The sequence below is a fragment of the Lacerta agilis genome, chromosome 2, assembly GCF_009819535.1.
Source record: "Lacerta agilis isolate rLacAgi1 chromosome 2, rLacAgi1.pri, whole genome shotgun sequence".
Taxonomy (NCBI): Eukaryota; Metazoa; Chordata; class Lepidosauria; order Squamata; family Lacertidae; genus Lacerta; species Lacerta agilis.
In genome coordinates, this window is record NC_046313.1 from 101207913 (window position 1) to 101229396 (window position 21484).

Genomic DNA, 21484 nt, shown 5'->3' on the forward strand with positions numbered 1-21484 from the left:
ACTTCAGGATCTGTCCTTCTAGTGAGCACTCAGGGCTGATTTCTTTGAGAATGGATAGGTTTGATCTTGCAGTCCATGGGACTCTCAAGAGTCTCCTCCAGCACCATTTCACATCATGCTAAATCAGTTTCACCAGGGACCAGCTACAGTTCAAAACAGAAGTGTAGACACACTCTGGGGTGAGTTAGGAAAGGCAAGCCAGGATTTGAGCAGAGAAATAAATAAGACAGCATGGCACGGAGAGCAATAGCCTTTGGGCCTTTATTCACACACAGGTGTAAGCCACCTTGGTTGGGGCAGATCACACACAGGCATGGCGATGGAGCTGCCTCACCTGACCTTCCTTTTAGGCAACCCCTCCTCTGTCCCGTTATCGCTCTGAGCAAGAGACCAGCAGAAAATCAGAACGGGAATATTCCGCTATGGCATCTTAAGTGCTTCCTTACGTGCTGGACGTTGGCAGGGAAGGGATTTTCCTAAGAAGGCCTTGATGCACGCAGTGGTGTGCTTCCCCAAAGGCTGGTGTGAGAGTCAAGCAATGGTGGCAAGGGACAGCCATAGGAAGCGGTGCTCCTGGCACTAAGCTAGGTCTAGGCAGGGGTAGCCAGGACTTATTCAAACACATGACTGGGGGCAGTGAATAGGACTTACAAAATGGGAGTGGGTAAGGGAGAGAGAGAGAGAGAGAGAGAACACACCACAGCACATCACTGGCAGGTGTTGTAGATTTGGATCTGCTGATTGATGTCTCCCAAGATGACCCTCATCTTGGCCTCAAGCCCGTCCAGTTGGGCCGCTTTCTCTTGCAGCAGCCTCTCGTTTTCTTCATACGTTTCTTCCAGCGCTGAATAGGGACGGGGAGGAGGAGAATTGCAGCAACAAAACGGAGAAAAGTTAAGGAAAAGATGGGCTGCTAAAACCGTCCCCTCCCTGATACCTGCCTCTGAAGGGACAGTTCCACGTTGGTGTCCCTGTCGCAGTTCCAGACAAGGAGGTCACAGCCAGCCTCTCCTTGTGTGCCCCCTCCCCCCCACACCAAATCCTCTCCAGAACCCCAGAACAGATTTGGGAGGGAAGGGTAGAGAAAGTTCTGTTGCGCAAGTGGAAACCCTTTATGCAGAGAGGGCGATACAATTAGTAGAGGCATGTAGACGCAGTAGAGGCATGTGCCCCTTTGGGCAAGAGGATTCCCCGCCAACCCCTCCATTGAGAATGTTTGTGTCAGCCTCCCCACTGGAAACTCAAAAGTGCCCAGAGAGCCATGGAGAGGGTGGAATGCGGAGTGTGTGTGCTGGGTCTGAGGCTTGGCTGCAGTGATCTATAGATCCCGGGCAAGCTGCCTGGCTTTGCCGGAGGATGGCATTTGTCAAGAAAGTAGCATGAGCTAGGGCAGGGTACATGCTACTGTTTTAGGAAGAGAAAAGCAACAATTCCAAGTCCCCTTGCAGTGCTGAGATTCCCAGGATGCTGAATCCTGCACAAGATGCTTGAGTCTGACATGGAGATTGCCCACAGCTCTGCCCTCCCCTTCCTAATACTGTATCTTATTTCTATGGGAAGGGCCCTGCTTACCACAAGAGTCTAGACCAGGGGTCAGCAAACTTAACCGTGCCTTGGGCTGGTGTCTCCAGTGCCGATTGTGTGGCGGGCAGGGGAACGTGTGTACACACACTATTTCCGGCACACTTCTGGGTCAGAGGAGCACCGAAATAGCTTGTGCGCATGTGCATGGGCCTCCTCCGACCCGGCTGTGCACCGGAAAAAATGCTTGTGCATGCGCACAAGCTATTTCCGGTGCTCCTCCGACCCAGAAGTGGGCAGCTGCGCCGCGCTTCGTCAGTAAGAGTGGGCGGCGGAGGTTGCCGAGGGCCAGATAAATGAGTCCCGCGGGCCACAGTTTGGAGACCTCTGGTCTAGACTCCTGTTCTTCCTCAGCAGTCCCCCTCTGCTTCCTGCTTTCCCATATCTCCTCTCTCCTGCAACATCCAGGGCTTGCCGCATTCTGCCTGTTCGCAGGTTTTCTACCCAAGTGTGTCCTGTGTCACACTAAATGGGATCTTTGCGGGATTTATCAGCTTTCTAAACGGAAATGGCTCTTTAAGGTTTTATCTTCCACAACACAACAAGAGACATGGAAATGGAAACGCGTGGGCAGCCTAATGAAATTCCACTTGTATTGTGGAATTCTCTGTATATTAGGCAGGCAGCTTCAGTGTTTAGTTTTCAGATTCTGGTTTAGAACATTTTAATTTACCTAAACTTACCCTGCCACGTGACTCGGTTTTATGTTATTCCGAGCTTTTTTTTAAAGGTTTTTAATTTTGATTTTATGCACACTGCTTTGAGAAGATCTCTCCGCCCCCTTCTTGGTTTAGCAGTATGGAAATTTATGCATACATAAAATAAGTAAATAAGCAAACTGAAGACACTGAAAGGCAGGGGTGGGCAGGGCTTCCCACAATCAAAGAGCAGTTTCGGCATCTCATGAAGCTCCCTGTCCTTCTCCTGCCTACTCTCAAAATTTATGGTCTTCCTTTCCCTGGTTCCACCACCTCCATCTATTTGTGTGTGATGGTGGCTGGAGAGAATCTTTGGAAATCTGGATTGTGTAAGTGGCATACAAACCAAATGCAACAAGTTCATGTGGCCTTGGCCCAGTATACCTGAAGGAGCGTCTCCACCCCCACCGTTCTGCCCGGACACTCAGGTCCAGCTCTGAGGGCTTTCTGGCAGTTCCCTCACTGCGAGAAGCAAAGCTACAGGGAACCAGGCAGAGGGCATTCTTGGTAGCGGTGCCCGCCCTGTGGGACGCCCTGCCATCAAATGTCAAGGAAATAAATAACTATCTGACTTTTAGAAAACATCTGAAGGCAGCCCTGTTTAGGGAAGCTTTAAATGTTTGATGTTTTGTCACATCATAATCATCATCATCATTATTATTATTATTATTATTATTATTATTATTTAATGTGCACAGTTTACTGAGAGTCCAGAAGGCACAGAATTGTGTGAAACCCAGTTTATTGGGGGGGGCAGAAATGTCACACCCCACCCCAGAGAATATATTTTCCCCCTTCTCCTAGGCACTTACCGCTCAGCCGCTGCAGCTTGTCATGAGCATCGCGCAGCAGGCCCTTGGCCTCGTCCCGTAGGCGCTCTGCTTTCTGCCGGGCCCGGACCACGTGCTGGGCCTTGCGTTCCACTAGGTCCTTCATGGTGCGGTACTGGTCACCCAGTGTCCCGTCCAGCAACTGAGATGCAGCAGGAAATAAGGTGCAAGCAGTGAGCAGGAACTGCAGGCCTCGGTGCAGCAGCGTTATGCTTCCCACCATCTCTGGAGCGTTGCAAGGAAGATGGCAGGAAATGGGCCTCCTCTGGATTGACTTTAGTGCAGGGGTGGGGGGAATCTGTGTGGCCCTCCAGATGTTGTCAGACTACAACCCCCACCACCCCTGACCGTTGGCCATGCTCACTGGGGCTAATAGGGTATTGGAGTTCAAACAATATCTGGACAGGCTAATCCCCGACTTAGTGGATTACTTTTGTTCACGCCAATCATCTTGCTGAGCCCAATTTTCATTCATTCATTCATTCATTCATTCAACAGCAACATCAATGTGTATTAGGGCGCAAGGGGACAAAAATCCTAAAGAATGCTAAAATCCTGTAAATGAGGCCAGGAAGGAATGCCATCATAGATGAGAGCGGCCAGTGATGGTGGAGTTGTTGCTTTTCACTATCTCCCGAGAGTTGTGCCCTCAGCTCCTGTTTATGGCATCTGGTTGACCACTGTAAGAAACAGGGTGACATGCTCTCTCTCCCCCCCCCCAATTGTTTTCATTGTAATTCCTGGAATCAGCAGCAGCTATTTTCTCTCGAGGTCCCATGCCTCTGCTTGTGGCACATTACGGGGCTAGGATGCATGGATGGATCTGAAATAGGAATTGAGGGATGGTGAGCCCTAGTTCTCGGACTTTGGCGTTGGCCTTTTAAGTGCCTCCCAACTTCCTGATTCCAAAGGAACGCATGGAGAGGTGAAACTGGCAGGGGCTGGTGGCTGAACGAAGGCAGGAGGCTATCTCTGTCTATCTGCCAGAGGCTTCAGTGGGTACCTAGCCACACAACCTTGGGAGGCAATCAATGTTGCACTAAGGTGATCGTCCCATCAGGGCAAGCATTTCAGCTTGTCAGATGGAAAGATCCCCCCCCCGCCCCACAGGCTGTTCCAGGGGCTCTCCGAGCACCCGCCCCCAAAAGCCTATTAGAGGGGCGTGGGGGGGGGGTTGGAACCCTGTTGCACAAGCCTTGTGTAGGGCTCCTGTTGGTGGGACTGGTGAGCTGAATCCCACTGTTTATTTTCTATTCTTCTTGTTTAAAAATAATAATAATATTTTAATTGATATCTTAACAATCAAAATAAACAAACTGCCAATATACCAAAAGATAGAAGCGACGGGAGAAACATCAGCAAAATCTCCTCTGATGCTTTTCTGACAGGTAAGGATTATTTTCCACCTGTTTTATGTAACATGTCTGCAGTCTCGAAAAGTGGGCTGAAGTCCCTCTTAAGGCACAGCTGCCTCTTGGCCATGGTGGTTGGCAGAGCATTTGGGTGAAGGAGCATCTCCCACGCCATCTTCATTTGTTTTTTGTCAGTCAATTTCACCCTTTGAGTAATTTAGCAGGAATCACAAACACCCAGAGAAACTGACAGCCAGTCACCATCTCTCAGCCTTAGCTATCCCTCCTAACAACCCTGTTAGGTGAAGCGGGGAGAAGATATTCCGCGGGTGAGGATGAGCTCATTGGAGGAAACACATTTCAGTTGTGCGCTGTAGCTCAGTATTATAGCAACGGGAGTTAGTTGGCGCACTTGGTAGTTTCTAATAACCTATAAGACATTAGGATGAAACTGGCAAGGCTGAATTCCTGGAGCCAAATGAATGAAAAAGCAAATGGAGTGGGCAGCAGCGTCACCAAAATTATAAGGCGAAGAGGATACACGAAGTACCAGCTAAAGAACGTAAAGCATTTCAAAGTACTGATTTGCACCAGAAATACTTGTTTTGCGTTATTCACTGCAAGCTGCCTGGAGCTTGTGTGACGAAACATGGTAAAAAACCTTCCAAAATAAAAATAAAATGAAACTCAAACTTATACTGCTGTGTAGGCAGCCACCCAATCACACCCTGTGTGTACACAATGCAGCAAGGCTCCTTCCTTCAACTGTCCTCTCAATCTTAACCCAAGAGACAGCTACTTATCTGTCTTTGCCAGACTCCTGGACCTCCTCAAGCCCAGCCTCATGTACCTGTTCGGCTTCGCCAGCTCGGTCCCTGGCAGCGCTGGCTGTTTCTTCAGCTCGTGTGGCCGCCAGGCTGTTGTTGGCCCGTTTCATCTTGAGCGCATCCACCTGCTTGTCGAGGTGACCCACGCGCTCCATGGCTTCAGCCAGCTGACCTTCGGCGCTTGCGGTCTGCTGCTGGATCTGAAGGGAGGCAAGGTGGGAAGGTGGAGAATAACCAGGAAGGTCTGCTGCACCTCACCATTGTGGGAGGGTTTTCCCCAGCCTACACAGGAGCACCGACCTCACCGAGGTGATGTTACAACTCAGGGGATTTAGAGGGCATCTTGGACCAGCCTCTGGTGCCCCTCCATCTTTGGAAGTTCTACTGCCAGAGGTGCCCTCAATGCCAATGCCATTTTGAGGCACCGGGGGGGGGGGGGGGCTCCAGCTCATAGGCCGTAACAGAACCGTGGCCTCCCCTGTATCAACTCATTAAATTGACACCTCCCCTTTAAAAGTAAAAGCTCCATTACTTGGGGGTGGGGCTTACTGCTCCAAGGATGCTGTAGGCCTAATTAAGGCTGAGGGTTCGACCACATCTCCATTTGCGCCTCTGCTTCCCCCCAAGGCAACTCAATTGTTAGCACTGGATTGGAACAAACAACTGGTGTGTGTGTTTTTGCGGATTGCTATTTGTTCAGATTTAGCACTAAAGAGCAGGTTTTCCGGGGTGGGGGGTGTAGTGGGGCAAAGGCAAAACTGCTTGGTTCCATGCCTAGAAAAAGTGGGTGGAAAAAGCACTCAGACCCATGCTTTCTAGACCAGTGGAAGTGTAGATAAGCACTCAGCCTTGTTGCTTCTTGGAGCTATCCAGGGTGCTACTCGCCTTGCTTCTTTGGACTTGCGTTTTTCCAAAAGCTTTCGGCAAAGTACCTCACCAAAGACTCCTGAGTAAGCGTGGCAGTCAAGGAATAAGAGGAGAGGTCCTCTTGTGGATCAGGAATTGGTTAAGTTGCAGGAAGCAAAGAGTAAGAATTAAAAGGGCAGTTCTCCAAATGGAGAGAAGTAGGAAGTAGGTCACTATAGGGACCTGTGCTTTTCAACTTGGCTCATAAGCGATCCAGAATGAGGGGTGGGCAGTGAGATGGCAGAGCTTGATACTAAAACTGTCCAGGGTCTGACTGGGTATAAGGGCCGCTAATTACGTCCCAAGTCCTTCTCAATGTTTGATTATGGTACACTTTCAGGGCAGGGCTGCGCACAGCAACAGGGCTTACCCTATTAACGACATTCTCGGTGTTGTAGATGTCGCTGGCTGCGTTGCGGATGGCTTTCTCGGCGGCGCTTTGAGCCCGTTTGGCGTCGTCCAGAGCCTTCTTCACTGCTTCGGCTGCAGTCTTTACGCTCTCTGCTCGAGCGCTGGAGACGGAAAGGACGTGTGGCAAGTGTGAGCCCAGAGCCTATGTGCACTAGCGTCCCCACTGCTGCGATGGCCAGGATGACAAATCCATGGGAGTAAAAGATTTATGGGCAGCCATTTGCCAGGTGTAGTTTACTTCCCTCCCCTCCTCTAAGATCTGTGCCAAGCCCTCTCTCTGGATGAAACAGAGCCCTGAAAACAAATCTGGTTGACTTAGCTTCTCCTTGAACGTTTTCATGCTGACCATTTGTGTTCCCCACTGTTTGGTTTTTATTTTTTATCTTTGAAATAATTTTTTTATTTTTATTTTACAAGTGTAGAATTATACCGTTGCCAAATACATACCCATATTTAGAGATTTCTGCATATCCCAAGACTTCCCACCTTACCCTCCATGGGTCCTATTATCAACCTTTTCAAATGCATATTATTTCATCATCCAAATTTTACGTCTCTCCATTTTGTCCATAGTAATTTCTACATTACAAGTGTTATTACAACCCTGCTAATGTTTTCATCTGCTTACAGAAGTAAATTGTAAATTTTTCCCGTTCTTTATTAAAGAAGAGTTTGGATTTGATATCCCGCTTTATCACTACCCGAAGGAGTCTCAAAGCGGCTAACATTCTCCTTTCCCTTCCTCCCCCACAACAAACACTCTGTGAGCTGAGTGGGGCTGAAAGACTTCAGAGAAGTGTGACTAGCCCAAGGTCACCCAGCAGCTGCAGGTGGAGGAGCGGAGACACGAACCCGGTTCACCAGATTACGAGTCTACCGCTCTTAACCACTACACCACACTGGCCACAAGTGGTGGCCACAAGTTTTGGTCTTCTTGGTTTACGAGCTTTCTGGTCAGTTCTGCCACATCGACCTGCTGTTCGGTTTTTAGCTCTGCATAGTTAATTTGTTTTGTACTACGCCGCTTTTGAATGGCTAATTGTACAGCTGCCTCCATGTTTCCCCACATCAGTGAATGTTGGGCCCTCCTTGCATCTAAACCATTCCTGTATTTGAGCCTAGATGGCAAACAAGCCCAAACAGGGACTGGCCCACCCTTGTACTCTGCTCAGCTCCTGTAACACAGCCACACGAAAGGGCAGTACTGTAGAAGGGCCTCCCATCACCCTACAGTCATGTTTCTACCAGTATCTGACATGCACAGTGCTTCACAATACTCCTCATTTACCTTCGCAATACACCTAACAAAGGAGGTTATTTTCTCTCAGCCCAAGGCCCAATGGTGAGCTTCATGGAGGGGGGGGGGATTTGAACCCATGTTCAGACCTAATAATAAGCCCACCATCAGTTCAGGGACGCGGGTGGCGCTGTGGGTTAAACCACAGAGCCTAGGGCTTGCCAATCAGAAGGTCCCTGCTCCCGCCCACTTAGCAGTTTGAAAGCACGTCAAAGTGCAAGTAGATAAATAGGGACCGCTCCGGTGGGAAGGTAAATGGCGTTTCCGTGCGCTGCTCTGGTTTGCCAGAAGTGGCTTAGTCATGCTGGCCACATGACCTGGAAGCTGTACGCCGGCTCCCTTGGCCAATAAAGCGAGATGAGCGCCGCAACCCCAGAGTCGTCCGCGACTGCACCTTACGGTCAGGGGTCCCTTTACCTTTACCAGTTCAGGTTTTAACAGCAGCTGTGGAGACTCCTGACAGGGTGCTGGTCCCGCACCACAAACTCCTACGCTCCCCCAACTTCCTTTCCCTTTGCTGAATAACTAGTTGCTGCTCATGAAGGGAGGATGACTAAGGGGGAGCAGCCTCCATCACACGCCCTCTCCGGCCCTCGCACACTCACTTGGCGCGCCGTGCGTCTTGCAGCAGCTGCCCCGCCACACGCACGTCTCCCGCCGTTTGGTCCAAGATGGCGTCCACGTTGGCCAGGCTGCTGACGCGCTCCTTGATCTCCTCAGCGAGGTGGTGGATCTGTGCGGGGGACGCTGGGATGGAGAGTTCCAGCACACGGGAGGCCACCAGAGCAATGCTGTCAGGGTCGGCACTATCAACTGTGTGAGGGATGGGAGTCAGTCAGCGCTACAGACGGACAACAGGCTCCTGCTTCTCACAAATTTCCGCTCTGCCCTGCCTTTTTTCATCCCCTTACTGAATACCCCCTGACACTGACTGACACACACACACACACACACACACACACTGCTGGAACCATCAAGGGGTAAATATGACCACCTGCTTTCCCCCACGACCCTGCCTGGGACTTGTATAAGGAGGTGCTGTGGCATTCTTAACTTTTTTTGGGTGGAAATTTGCCTTTCCCTTTTTGGCAGGAACATGAATGTAATTGGCTTTTATTTTATTTTTCACGACGTTAAGATCGTGTTCCGATTTTTAATTCCCCCCCCCCCATTTGTGTGTTTATTCTTTGCGAGAACTCCTTGTGAGGAGGGATTGACTGTCCAACCACTTTAGGAATTGTTGCTCTGTGAGGGTGAATCGTGGCTCTCAGAAGCCTTAACAAACTATAGCTTCCCAGAATTATTTGGGTGGGGGGAAGCCATTTAAAAGTGGCATTTTATTGGAGGGCTTAAATGGCACGTATGTTACATGAGCTGCCTTTCTGAGATAGGCATCGAACAAAATAAAATAAGGGACTGGCGTAGGGGGCAGCCTGATATCCTGCACTTACGATTCAGGAACCCCTTGATTTGCTGGATGAGGTCCCGCAGTTCCTTGTTGGAGCGCTCCAGCCGGGCTTTGGTGGCATTGGCGTTGTCCAGCGCGGCCTGTGCCCTCTGCTTTGCCTCACCTGCCCTTGCCTTTGCCTCGGCCACCTGCAAAGGACACACCAGGTCCCCTAGTCAGCCAGAAGGGGGAAGCAGAGGCCTAGGGATGCAGGGAGCATTGCGTTCCAGGAATAAAGCCAGAGCTAACTCTGTTTGCTGCCTTGAGAACCACGTCCAGGCCTTCCTGCTGCTGGTCTTTCCGATGAAACAAAATATGTGCAAAACAGAAAGGCTCTCATGGGTTACCTTGCCTGTAACACTGAGCTCTGCGGTTTCCCCCTCTGATGGCTTACCTGACGCAGCAGGACGTCCACGTCAGCCACAGCGCGGCGAAGCTCCCCTTCGGCGTGGCGGGCTCGATCCAGCGCGTTGTCGGCCGTGGCCACAGCCCCGTTGCAGTTGAGGCCCCCGCAGTGGCGCCTGCCGTCTTCGTCACGGCAACCAGCCCCTCCGCAGGGGCTGCTGGAGCAGGGGGCGTCCCCTGGAGCTCCGCACACCTAGAGGAGAGAGCGCTGGAGGAAGCATGAAGAGACTCGCCAGCAGTAAATCACATGAAATAAGTTTAAAAACAAAACAGGATTGATACAGGAGTGTGTGGCCCAATGAGCGCAGCAGCTCTTCTTCAGTAGGTCTTGCCCCTATGGAGCAGATGAAGGGCCCTGCCTCCCCACAGCTGCCTAAGTCCTCCAGGGTTCCCCCCAAGCAATCTGAGACTGCGCTTGTGTGGCTATGTGATGCTGATTTATCCTCCACCCTCTTCATGCCTCTCCTGGTACTGGGAGACCAGGAGTTTAGGGGAGCTTGTCGCAGCAGGAAGGAGAGGTACCCGTGCCTCTTCACCAGCCAGACTCCTCTCCGCCTCCCTCATCCCACAGTCCTGCTCCCACTTCTGCCTCTGGTTCTGGACTTCTCTCTGCCACAGACTCCCTCCACTCGCTGAACCCTGTTACCTCTTCAGCTTCTGAAAACCTCCTCCCAGTCTCCTCCCTCTGACCACTCATTGTCATCTCACCACCAGTCCCTGGGCTCTGAGTCTTCTTCCCTTGGGGGTTCCCCAGCCGGTTCCCCCCTCACCATTCCTCTGCATCCAACCAGTCCCTGACACTCGCCTGCTGTCAAAATGCCTTCCTCGCTCCGGCCACTTTCGCCTCTGGTTCTGCCCAACCACTGGCATGTGGCCTTCAGGTGCTTGCCCAGAAGAGAATGTGGCCCTCAAGAGGCGGGAAAAGGTTCCTCGCCTTTGCTCCGTGCGGTTCACAGAGAAGACGTGCACATCGAAGTACCACAGAATAACATTTCACAGTAAAATACCAACAGAACATTAAGCAGAAACTTAGCAGCGCAGTCTGAAAAGTTCGTGAGCTAGCCTTTCCCCTCAACCAAGACTTGACTGGTTACCTCAGGGGTGTGGGGAGACTGTAACCCACCGTGTCACTAGTCCCACCTGGCCGGAGTCGATGAGACCTGGAAGTCTGGCAGTATTTGGGAGGCCTCTGGTTCCCCATCTCTGGCTCTCATGCACTTTACTTTTTCGTGATTTCCTTCCCAGCTTCCCCACTCACCTTCTCATTGATCTGATGCAGGCTCAGCCCTCGGACGCGTGTCGACAGATCGGTCAGGGCTCGCCGGTTGGCTGCATTCTGCCGATTGAAAGCGTCTCTCCGGGCTGCCATCAGGTGCTCCGTGCGTCGCCGGGATGCGGCCGATTGGCCGACGGGGCTGGAGAAACCCACCGTGGAAGCGTTGGCCCGGTGCTCAGCTTCCCGCGATTGGACAAAGGACTGGCGGACGCTGTCATAGGCACCTGCAGGGGGAAGTGGGGGTGGGATTAAAGAACAGGACCTTGCTGGGCATTTCTTCTGCTAGACCTATGGGAAACCCCCATAATAAAAATTTGTATGTCGGCCATCTGACTCGGTTGCCCAGCCACTCTGGGCGGCTTCCAGTGAAATATAAAAATGGCATGAAACATTAAAAACTTTCCTATATAGGGCAGCTGCCTTCAGGTGTCTTCTAAAAGTCCTATAGTTGTTTACGTCTTTGATATTTGACGGGAGGGTGTTCCACAGGGGAGCCACTACTGAGAAGCCCCTCACAATAGAGGTCCAACGTGCTCCAAAACAGCCCCCTTGTCAAACAAACAGGAGCCTCAAGAATCTCTGTGGAGAGGATACTTGAATTGATAATGCATACAGGTGAAACTCGAAAAATTAGAATATCGTGGAAAAGTCCATTTATGTAAGCAATTGTTTTCATCAGCTACTGGAGTTTAAAATATGACATGCAAAGTGAGATATGTCAAGCCTTTGCTTGTTATAATTGTGATGATTATGACATACAGCTGATGAAAACTCCAAAGTTGAGATTGTTAATTTGGGGTTCTCATCAGCTGACATATTTTGCTTTGCATGTCATGAGTCTATCTCATATATTAGTTTCACCTTTTAAGTTGAATTACTGAAAGAAATGAACCATTCCACGATATTCTAATTTTTCGAGTTTCACCTGTAAGTAAGCATATTGCTTGTGTACTGTGTACTGCATGTTAAACTTAATGTACCACTGGACAAGTTGCTGTGGTAATACAGTCGTACCTTGGAAGCCGAACGGAATCTGTTCCGGAAGTCTGTCCGTCGGTCTTCCAAAATGTTTGGGAACCAAGGCACGGCTTCCAATTGGCTGCAGGAAGCCCCTGCAGCCAATCGGAAGCCGCGCAGGATGTTCGGGTTCCAAAGAACGTTCGCAAACTGGAACACTCGCTTCCGGGCTTGTGGTGTTCGGGAGCCCAAACGTTCAACTTGCAAGGCGTTCGCCAACCAAGGTACGACTGTAGGTTGTTCTTGTATTTACATGAAAACCAGTAAAAGTGATTTGAAAAAACAAACAAACAAACAAACAGGAGCCTGGTGTATGGGAGCAGAGTTAACAAGGCAATGCAGAAGACTGGAAAGGAATGCACTTGTGTTTCCCCACTACAAATACAGCTTCTGGTTTGAAAACAGGTGAAGCCTCATTTACTTTCTCTTAGAATCATAGAGTTGGAAGAGACCACAAGGGCCATCCAGTCCAACCCCCTGCCAAGCAGGAAACACCATCAAAGCATTCCTGACAGATGGCTGTTTAGGTGGAATCTTCTTTCTTGTAGTTTGAATCCATTGCCCCGTGTCCGCTTCTCTGGAGCAGCAATAGAATCATAGAGCTAAACGCACAGGAGAAATTTGGGAGCAGGACCTGACTGGAAAGAACAAGCCTGGCCTCCACTCTTGCTCATGACCAGAGGCAGCAAGTCAAAAGGTTGTGGGGCCAGGGGGAGAAGAACTGCAATTCTACATTTGACAAAAGGGCTGGGTAAAAATATAGGGGGGGGGAGTATGTTCCTTGGGTCACATTGGACAGGCACTTACCCAGCACATTGGCATTCTTGAGTGCCTCCAGCTGGCGCGCAAGGTCTGCCAGGCTGAGGTTCAGGGCCCGAGCGCCGCGTTCCAGCGTGCCTAGAGCATGGTTGGCGTTGAAGTTCCTGTCCTGGGTGGCCGTCAGCAATGCTTCCAGGCTGGTCAGCGTTTCCGTGACATGGGCAATCTCCTGCCTGGTGAGAGGACGTTAAGTGAGAAGCGGGAGGGTGGGAGGTGCACTGCCACTCAGGACTGACTGAACCACCCACTGCTCCCCTTCAGAGAAATGAAATAAATAACATTTTCTTTAAAAAACAAAACCAAACCTGAAGCCTTTCTTTTAGGAATTCGAGGTGCCGAAATCCCAAGGGAGCAGAAAAAAAACTATGTACGCAGCCACAGCTGCACGGATGTTATTGGCCCAGAGATAGGAAGAAGATAAAGCCCATACCAGAGAAGAATGGCAGATCAAGTTGATGGATTATGCCGAAATGGCTAAAGACCCAGAAGAATCAGAAATCGGGAAGACCAAAATTTTAATAAGGAATGGGGGAGATTTATAACCTGTCTTAAAAACCATTGTATAAACAGTTAAAATCGTTAGTAGGATTGGAATAGCACTTGTCGTTTAATGGCGAGTTTTGGAAACAATGGAGATGTAAAAGATTTGGATCATCATCATCATCATATAATAATAAATTTTTATTTATACCCCGCCCTTCCCAGCCAAAAACCGGGCTCAGGGCGGCTTACACTAATTAAAATCACAGCAAAAACATAAAAACAATCAATTTAAAATACAGATTAAAATACAAATTCAAAATTCAAAAATTAAAAACTGCAGTCTCATTTTCAAATAGCCCACCAATAAAAGAATGAAGCATAAGTATCAAACAGAAACCAACCCAAAGGCCAGGTGGAACAGCTCCGTCTTGCAGGCCCTGCGGAAAGATGCCAAATCCCGCAGGGCCCTGGTCTCTTGTGATAGGAGGAAATGATTAACAGTAGGACCCACAAGGGGGAGGAGGGAAGTCCTAGAGATTCTTTGGAATCTTGTGTCTATGTTGTACGTTCGATATGTGAATGCGAAGTTTTAATCTGAGAAACTTGCAAATAAAAGAATGTAGAGAGAGGGGAGAGGGAGACGGAGAAACCCAGCTCCCAAAACAAACTATGGTACCTGGGATTCTTTGGGCGAAGCCAAACAAAAAACAAAAATTGAATGCAGCAGCTCAGTTCTTACCCTGCCTACCCACTGCTCCTAGGCTGCAGCCAAGCCCATTTCCTCTGCACGTGTACAGGTACCAAGGCCACCCTTCACTCACCGCAGCGAATCCATATTCTGCAAGAGGTTGGTGATTGCACTGGTGGTGGCGTTGCGGGCATTGACGATGGCTTGGACCGCACTCAGCTTGTCCTGGAGTCGGCGGAAGGTGCCCTCAAACGCCCCGGTGAGGCCCGTCTGCTGAAGCTGTCGGGCTCGCTGCGCCAGGCTGCGGGTGCGTGCGGCCAAATCCTGCACAATGCGGTCCCAGTCTCCAAAGCACTGGTGGCACGGCTGGCAGGCGGGGAACTCGCCGGCAAAACCTCGGGAGCACTGGTCGCAGCGCACGCCCGAGACCCCCGGGAGGCAGGAGCAGTGCCCAGAGATGCGGTCGCATTGCGGCTTCTCGATCCCACGCGGGTCACAGTCACAGGCTGCCCGCAAACAAAACACCATAAAGGAGAGAGAGAGAGAGTTTTTCCTTCGCACGAGGCATCTTCCAAGCGCTTCATCCCGCGTAAAGGTGTTGTAAAACAAAATCTGCCCTTATTCCCTTATGGGGTACACAAGACCCCTTATAGAGTCCTTTGTAGGTTCTCCATTGGTAGGATAAAATAACAGAGGCCAACCAGAGAATATTGAGAAGCAAAGCAGCTAGTAAGCCTGGTCTTTATTAAAGCTGCTGCAACAGGGTGCTCCCCTCACATGCAGGAGAGAGGAGGAGGACCTCGAACAAAGGTGTGCCTGCCCTTATATAGACATTTAAATTGCCCACCCTGGAGTCCAAGACCACCCCCCAGAAACATCATACATACTACATCACAGAAGGGGTGTAGCCCAAGACCACCCCCCAGATACATCATACCTACATCACAGAAAAGGCGGTCTACAACAGAAATCTGAGTGCGTTGTTTATCTCCTGTCTGCCATGTTGTTTGATAATGTCATATCTGATTGCCTTTCCTGGTAGTCTGGCCATTCCTTTGAGATGGTAATCACTTAATTCCTGAGACAATGGGAAGGTTCCCTCACCCCCTCCCTCCTCGCATAGAAACATTTGGTCAGTTTGGGAGTCAAAATGGTTTCAGGACTGTCTTCCTGTGCTGCTTCAGACATGTGGTTTATATATTTATGTACGTGTTTGCTTGGTACATTTATGAACAGTATATATATATATATATATATATATATATATATATATATATGTGTGTGTGTGTGTGTGTGTGTGACCTTAATTTTTTTTTATTACAAAGGGCTCCCCCACCTCCAAGGAAACCACCCAGCTCTTTGTAGACCACATTTTCAAGCTGCATGGACTACCACAGGGGATTGTCTCCGACAAAGGTACCCAGTTCACAGCCCAGTTCATGCAGATGCTGGGAGTGGAACTGTGCATTTCGTCCACCCGCCATCCTGCTATGAATGCCGAGTTGGAGAAAACTGACAAGACTTTACAGCAATATTTGTGCCGTTATGTCAGCTACCAGCACGACAACTGGGTGTCCCTCCTTCCTCTAGCAGAGTTCTCCTACAACAATGTGCTCCATGTGTCCAACCAACAACCCCCCTTCTTTGCCAACTAGGGATACACCCTCACAGCTTTCCAGGCACCTCTTGGAGGTGCCTAAGTCCAGAAAGCATGGCTGAAGAAACAAATCCCTTAATAGTTTGAACCCAGGGTCTCCGAATCACACATTCTCCTAGCTCTGCCTATTTAAATGCTGTTCCTATTATTTCACCATGTGTGCTAGTAGAGTGCTATCTAGTATTCAATCACCCACTCCAAATGGCTTCATAACAGAATCAAGAAGCTGAGTTGATCTCAATCGTTGTTGCTTGAAATAATAACTGGCTTCTAAGATCCCCCTCATCTTGATTACCCTCGCACTTTCAAGCATATTGTTATGAGATTGGGCACCCAGCCTTTTAGTGAGTCGTGTCCTCCAGCGTGTGGACTAGGCAGAAAAACGTCAATTTGGGCAGGAAGTGAGAGTAAGATGAAGTGCTGGATGTTTAGCCGGCGAGTTGGCCGAAACTGGGATGCAAATGTCAGCCTTTGAGAATCTAATGCTGGATTAATTGGTTGTGCTGCCTGCTTCAGGAGCCAGTTTGCTTCCAGTAGGCTCTCCTTGTACATGATCAAATAAGTATTACAAAAGTCTCCAGTGCATTGTAATTTACAAGAAGACTCTCAATGAAGTAGGGGGATTCCCCTTTCTCAAACAACGGCTTGGACTCAAGAGTTCCTTCTGTGCAAGCAGAAGGAACCCAATTCTGGAGCATCTCTTGACCCTTAGGAAGTGTCGTTTTGGGGGAGAAGAGGTGAATGGGGCTGAAATGTGAAATAGGGGTAGACCCCTTTGAGCAAACATAATTTAATTCATAGTTCTCGGAATCCAAACCATCACCTTCACGGGCATCAACACCAGAAACTCGCTTAAATGAAATAAAAACAAAGCTGACATTTTCAGGATCCCTGCGCGGCCCAGCGCAACGGCGGGATTTCAGAATACGCAGCACTCACCTCTACACTGCTGGCTGGGCTCCCCCCAGTGGTTCTCCTGGCATTCCGAGCAGGTGCGGCCCCCGAAACCTGGCCGACATTGGCATTGCCCTGTAAACTACAAGGCAGGCTCAGTTTGCATTACAACTTCAAGAACTCCCCAAAGCGAACCCTTTGTACCCTGCCCCATGGAAAAATGAGACACAGAAGGTGTTGCCAGGGTACAAAAGCAAAGATCTGGATCCTAATCAGGCACCCTAACCACTGCTTCACACTACCTCTCAGCTGGGTCTAAGGAAGGGCCGTGGAGTATGAGCTAAGCAGGCGTAAAGTCCCAGGTTCAATCTCTGGCATTTCCAGGAAGGGCTGGCAACATCCCCTGTCTGAAGCCCTGCAGTGCTGCTGCCAGCCAGTGTAGACGCTACTGAGCTGGATGGACCAATGGGCTGGCTCAGGGTAAGGCAGCTTCCTGTGTTCCTATGCTCTCCACTCCCCTCATTTCTAACACAGCTTTGCCCCAGATCAGGGGTGTGAAAATGAGGCCCTCCAGACCTCTCTACCTCCCCAAGCCACTCCTGTTACCGGCCCTCATTTGCCCCCCCAATGCATCTTTGAATTGTAGCGTTGGAAGGGTCTCAAAGAGTCATCTAGCCCACCCCCTGCAGTGCAGGAACTCTGCTCGTGCCTCTTGCTTGCCTGAATGGAGGATGGGAGCGATGGGAGTGTAGAAACCAGCCTGCAAAGGCACATATTTGCTTTCATGGTTTCAGCCACCTTCGTTTCTGCTGATCCCTGACATGTGGCCCTCAGAAGAAAATGCTTCCCTCCCCCTCCTGCCCTAGAGGCTTCCAGACTCGCCTGGCACACAGCTTCCCATCCTAACCTGATTGCAAGCCGAGCTCAGGGAGTACTGCGGGTGGCAGTCGCAGGCCTGGCAGCCTTGACCGCTGGCCAGGTTCCAGAAGTTGGGAGCACAGCGGTCGCAGTTCTGCCCTTGGACGTTGGGCAGGCACTGGCATTGCCCGCTGTACCGCTCGCATTGGCACTGGTCCTGCGACGGGCACTGGCTCCGAACCGTTCCCAGGAAGTTACAGGAGCAACCTGCAGGGAGGTAAAAGGCACAGGAACACTACACACAAGAGAAACACTGGTGCTTTCAAAACGGCAGGTCGAAGAAAGTGGCTCCGCTTGGAGGGCAAAGCAATGGATCGGCACGAACATGAAATATGCAGTCATGTAGATTTAAAAAGGAACCATGCCTCATTTGGGCATAAGAAACCTAGGCAGCTTTTACACTTCAGCAAAGTGGTGCAGTGTGTGTGTGTGGGGGGGGATATGGGGCACGAAGAGGCATTGCAGAGAATCAGACTCCTAAATCGTTCCCCACAAGCATTTGTATGTGATAAAGCAGCCATCTTTGTTCTGTGTGGAAGGCAAAGAAGCCTTCCTTCTTATCACAGCACCTTAGCCCCAGCAACATTACCAGTCCCATTTATTAGCAATCCTGAGGACTAGAAACCGGATTTTTGTGTTTCGTTTTCCCCCCTTTTCCTTTTTTTTAAAAAAAAAGAAACAAGAAGCTTACATTCTTGGTCCTCTGAAATATGCCAGATACTGAATTAGAACACCAAGTTCCTCACAGCATTTTGAAGACAAGCTTTCCTCTTGGGTCTCAACATAAGTGGCGTTACTTACAGGAAGGGGACGTGGGTGCCTTAGGGGGTTTCATTCGCGGTTAACGATTTTGTTCAGATCCGAACTTGGGAGTAACAAAATGATATGTGGTTAAGATTTAAGGTGCAGCTGGCCCCGGACCATAAGCCCTGATCTCCTTCCCCCACAAAATTAACAGGCCTGAGGCCTGATCCTCTTTAGTTTACTGAAGGACCACCAAGAGTCAAGGTTAGGCAGGTAGCAACGGGAGGAACATGAGCCGGATGGAAAACACAGCTCTCTCCACAAGAGACACTCACGGCGGCAGGTGCGTCGTGTGGCATCCCCATAATAGCCTCCCTGGCAGTGTTGGCACTGGTCTCCCTCGGTGTGGTAGAGGCAGCGGAGGCAGCGGCCTGTGCGCCGGTCACAAGATCCCGGATCCGCCACATCAATGTTGCTGTTGCATGCGCAGGGCTGGCACCTCCCCCTGGCCTGCCAAGGGTTGCCGTAGTAACCAGGAGCGCACTCGTCACAGCGCGGGCCTGCGTGAGGTAAAAGGCGCCGTTTGTGAGGTAAAAGGCGCCATGTGAGGTAAAAGGCGCCTGATCCCCATCTCCACTGCAGCACACATGCAAACAGCGACCACAGGTCTATCAACCCACTAATTTTCTTGGGCACAATCCCAGAAAAGCATGACTTGACAAGGAGGTCACAAGGTTGGGCTTCTGTCTCTGTTGCACCCCCTTCCTCATCTCGTTTCAAGCTCCCAATCCTAGGGCTACAGGGCGCTAGAAAGTTGGACTTGCCTGTATAGCCTGGGAGGCAGCTACAAACCACTGTCCCAGAGCGGCCATCTTGGCGGCAAGCAGCGGCAAAATGGCGTCCAGAGCCAGGTGCCTCAGGGCAGGGGCAGGGCCGGCAGTGGCCCCCTGAGGCCAGCGATGGGTTCCCATAGAATCCGGACACGCAACTGCAATTTGGGGGAACAAAAAGGGTTTGATGAACATATTTGTTGCCACTGGTGTGGGGGCTATTTGCAGATTGTGGTTTGGTCCTTTGGAAGTTAGGCCTCGCCAGGAGGCCTTTCCCTCTGGACTTCATACACCTGGGACACCAGCTTGTGTGCACCCCCTTCTTCCACCGGAGGCCATCCAAGGATGCTCACCTTTGGCATCGATCTCCTTCTGTGTGGCCCCGGCAATGCAAACAGCTGCCCGTCCGTGGGTCGCATTCCTCCGAGCGCCCGTTGCAGTGGCATGGGCGGCAGCTGGGGAAGCCCCAGTGGCCGGGCTGGCAGTGGTCACAGCGCGGCCCAAAGGCACCAGGCCGGCACGGGCACTGCCCGTTGAAGTTGTCGCAGAAACCGCTCAAAGAGCCTTCACTGTTGCACTGGCACACTGCAAGGGGGGGGGGAGAAGTCACACACACACTCCCTGCTGCTGCTCCTCCCGACACACGAGGTAACGATCCGTGGACGCCTCCTGCCCTGCTCATCATGTGCCCCCCCATATATGCAAACCCCCTTCACCCGTGTCTGCTAGGGTGCTTCGCAGTCTGTGCCGAGAAGTTTCAACATCCAATTATGCAAATCACAGAATGGAAACGTGCTTGCTTTGCATTAAAATTAATGCACTCACACAATCATTTCCTGAACCCGATCATTTAAGATTTTTGCAGCCTCCGTCAGCTAATGGCAGGACGAAAAGGTACATCAAAAGGACACAGAGAAAAATAAAGAGAGCATCTACAGAAATGCACAGCTGCTCCAGTTTTGTAAAGAAAAACAAAAAAAAACACCGAACCCTGTAGTTTGAGTGCAAGTGCTACAATATCTGTAATAGAGGCGCTGTCTTGAGGAAAGCAAAAAGCAGAGTGAGCTCGTTTGCACGTAACACTAAGACAAACCGCGAATTCTGCGAAGGTGCGAACATGAGGTGGGGAGATTGAGTGCTTTTTCTCTGGTCCCGTGGCAGCTGGGTTGTTGTGAGCTAAACTATGGTTTGGCTTAGCATGCTGACCAAACCTGGGTTCATGGTTTGTCCCGTCCAGTCTCCTCTTGTTCCTCTGCCCTCCTAGTAGCAGTTGGCAGGGCAGGAGCACTTTACCTGACCTCCTGCCACCTGCACCACTGCAACGTACTGGGAGGGAGAGGCGAGGTGGTAGGGAGGTCAGCATGGTGTAAGTGCGGGGTTGGCTCCATTGGTGCGCTTGCACTGCGCTGACCTCACCGCTGCTTTACCTGTCCCCTTCTGGGTGAGTCGTGATGACTCAGGTGACAGGAGGTCAGGTAAGCACCCCTGCCTTGTCAGGGATTAATAGTGAGTGGAGGAGCAAGAGGGAGGCAGGGGGCATGTTATCATTTCCTCCCCCCATATGGCTCCTCCATCCCTAACTCTGCAAGCAGCTCCTCTTCTGCAGCCCAAGGAGGAGTTTCAAATGCGGGTTTGCACTTTGGTGCGGCGGCAGGAGCAAGAGGAGACCGGACAGCTCTCTGTTCCCAGCGGTTCCGCCCTAGCAGACTGTTTACATCAGCACTGACTGAAATGCAGGAGCCCAGTGAGGACTGGCCCATGCTTTCAAAAGGAAAGACGAAAGGGTTTGGGGTGAAAAGGCCGGAAGCTGATTTATACTCACCTTTGCAGCCACCAGGCCCAAAGCCATAGGTGCCGGGGGAGCAACGTTCGCAGCGGCGGCCCACTACGTGAGGCTTGCACTGGCACTGCCCCCCATCCGGATGGCACTCGGAGCTCAGCGATCCCTGGGGGCTGCACAGGCAGGCTGGGGGCAAAGGGAGAGTGAGTAGGAGAATGAAAGGAAAGAGGCGCCCTTCTGCTACAAGCCAGCAGGAGCCTCTCTTCCTCTGATATATATATAAAAGGGTCTGTGAAAGACAATTGAGAGAGGTTGCAACGGCCATAGCTCAGCAGCAGAGCCTCTGCTTTGCGTGCAGAAGGTTGCTGGTTCGATCCCTGGAATCTCCAGGCAGGGCTGCGAGTGTATCTTGCCCAAAACCCTGGAGAGCTGCTGCAAGTCAGTATAGGCAAAACCAAAGTCCTACATGGCTCAGGTGGTAGAGTATAAGACTCTTGATTTCAGGGTCATGAGTTTGAGCCCCATGCTGGGCAAAAGATTCCAGCGTTGCAGGTGGTTGGGCTAGACGACCCTCGTGGTCCCTTCCAACTCTACAGTTCCACGAACGAGAAAGACCAGCCATCT

General features: G+C 50.7%; 1 protein-coding gene across 1 annotated transcript in view; it reads right to left on the reverse strand.

Annotated features, from left to right (window-relative positions):
• Window positions 1–236: 236 nt before the first annotated feature.
• Window positions 237–21484, reverse strand: part of LAMB2 (laminin subunit beta 2) — a 51529-nt gene continuing 30281 nt past the window's right edge. The window contains exons 18-33 of the mRNA XM_033141388.1: window positions 20903–21046; window positions 19434–19665; window positions 19075–19238; window positions 18586–18810; window positions 17496–17713; window positions 16634–16730; window positions 14171–14543; window positions 12855–13039; window positions 11013–11254; window positions 9744–9947; window positions 9354–9498; window positions 8508–8715; window positions 6565–6706; window positions 5312–5488; window positions 3092–3251; window positions 237–844 (exon numbers count right to left, since the gene is read on the reverse strand). Coding sequence (XP_032997279.1) covers window positions 708–844; window positions 3092–3251; window positions 5312–5488; window positions 6565–6706; window positions 8508–8715; window positions 9354–9498; window positions 9744–9947; window positions 11013–11254; window positions 12855–13039; window positions 14171–14543; window positions 16634–16730; window positions 17496–17713; window positions 18586–18810; window positions 19075–19238; window positions 19434–19665; window positions 20903–21046 — 3053 coding nt within the window. The 3' untranslated portion in view covers window positions 237–707. The remainder of the gene's footprint in view (window positions 845–3091; window positions 3252–5311; window positions 5489–6564; window positions 6707–8507; window positions 8716–9353; window positions 9499–9743; window positions 9948–11012; window positions 11255–12854; window positions 13040–14170; window positions 14544–16633; window positions 16731–17495; window positions 17714–18585; window positions 18811–19074; window positions 19239–19433; window positions 19666–20902; window positions 21047–21484) is intronic.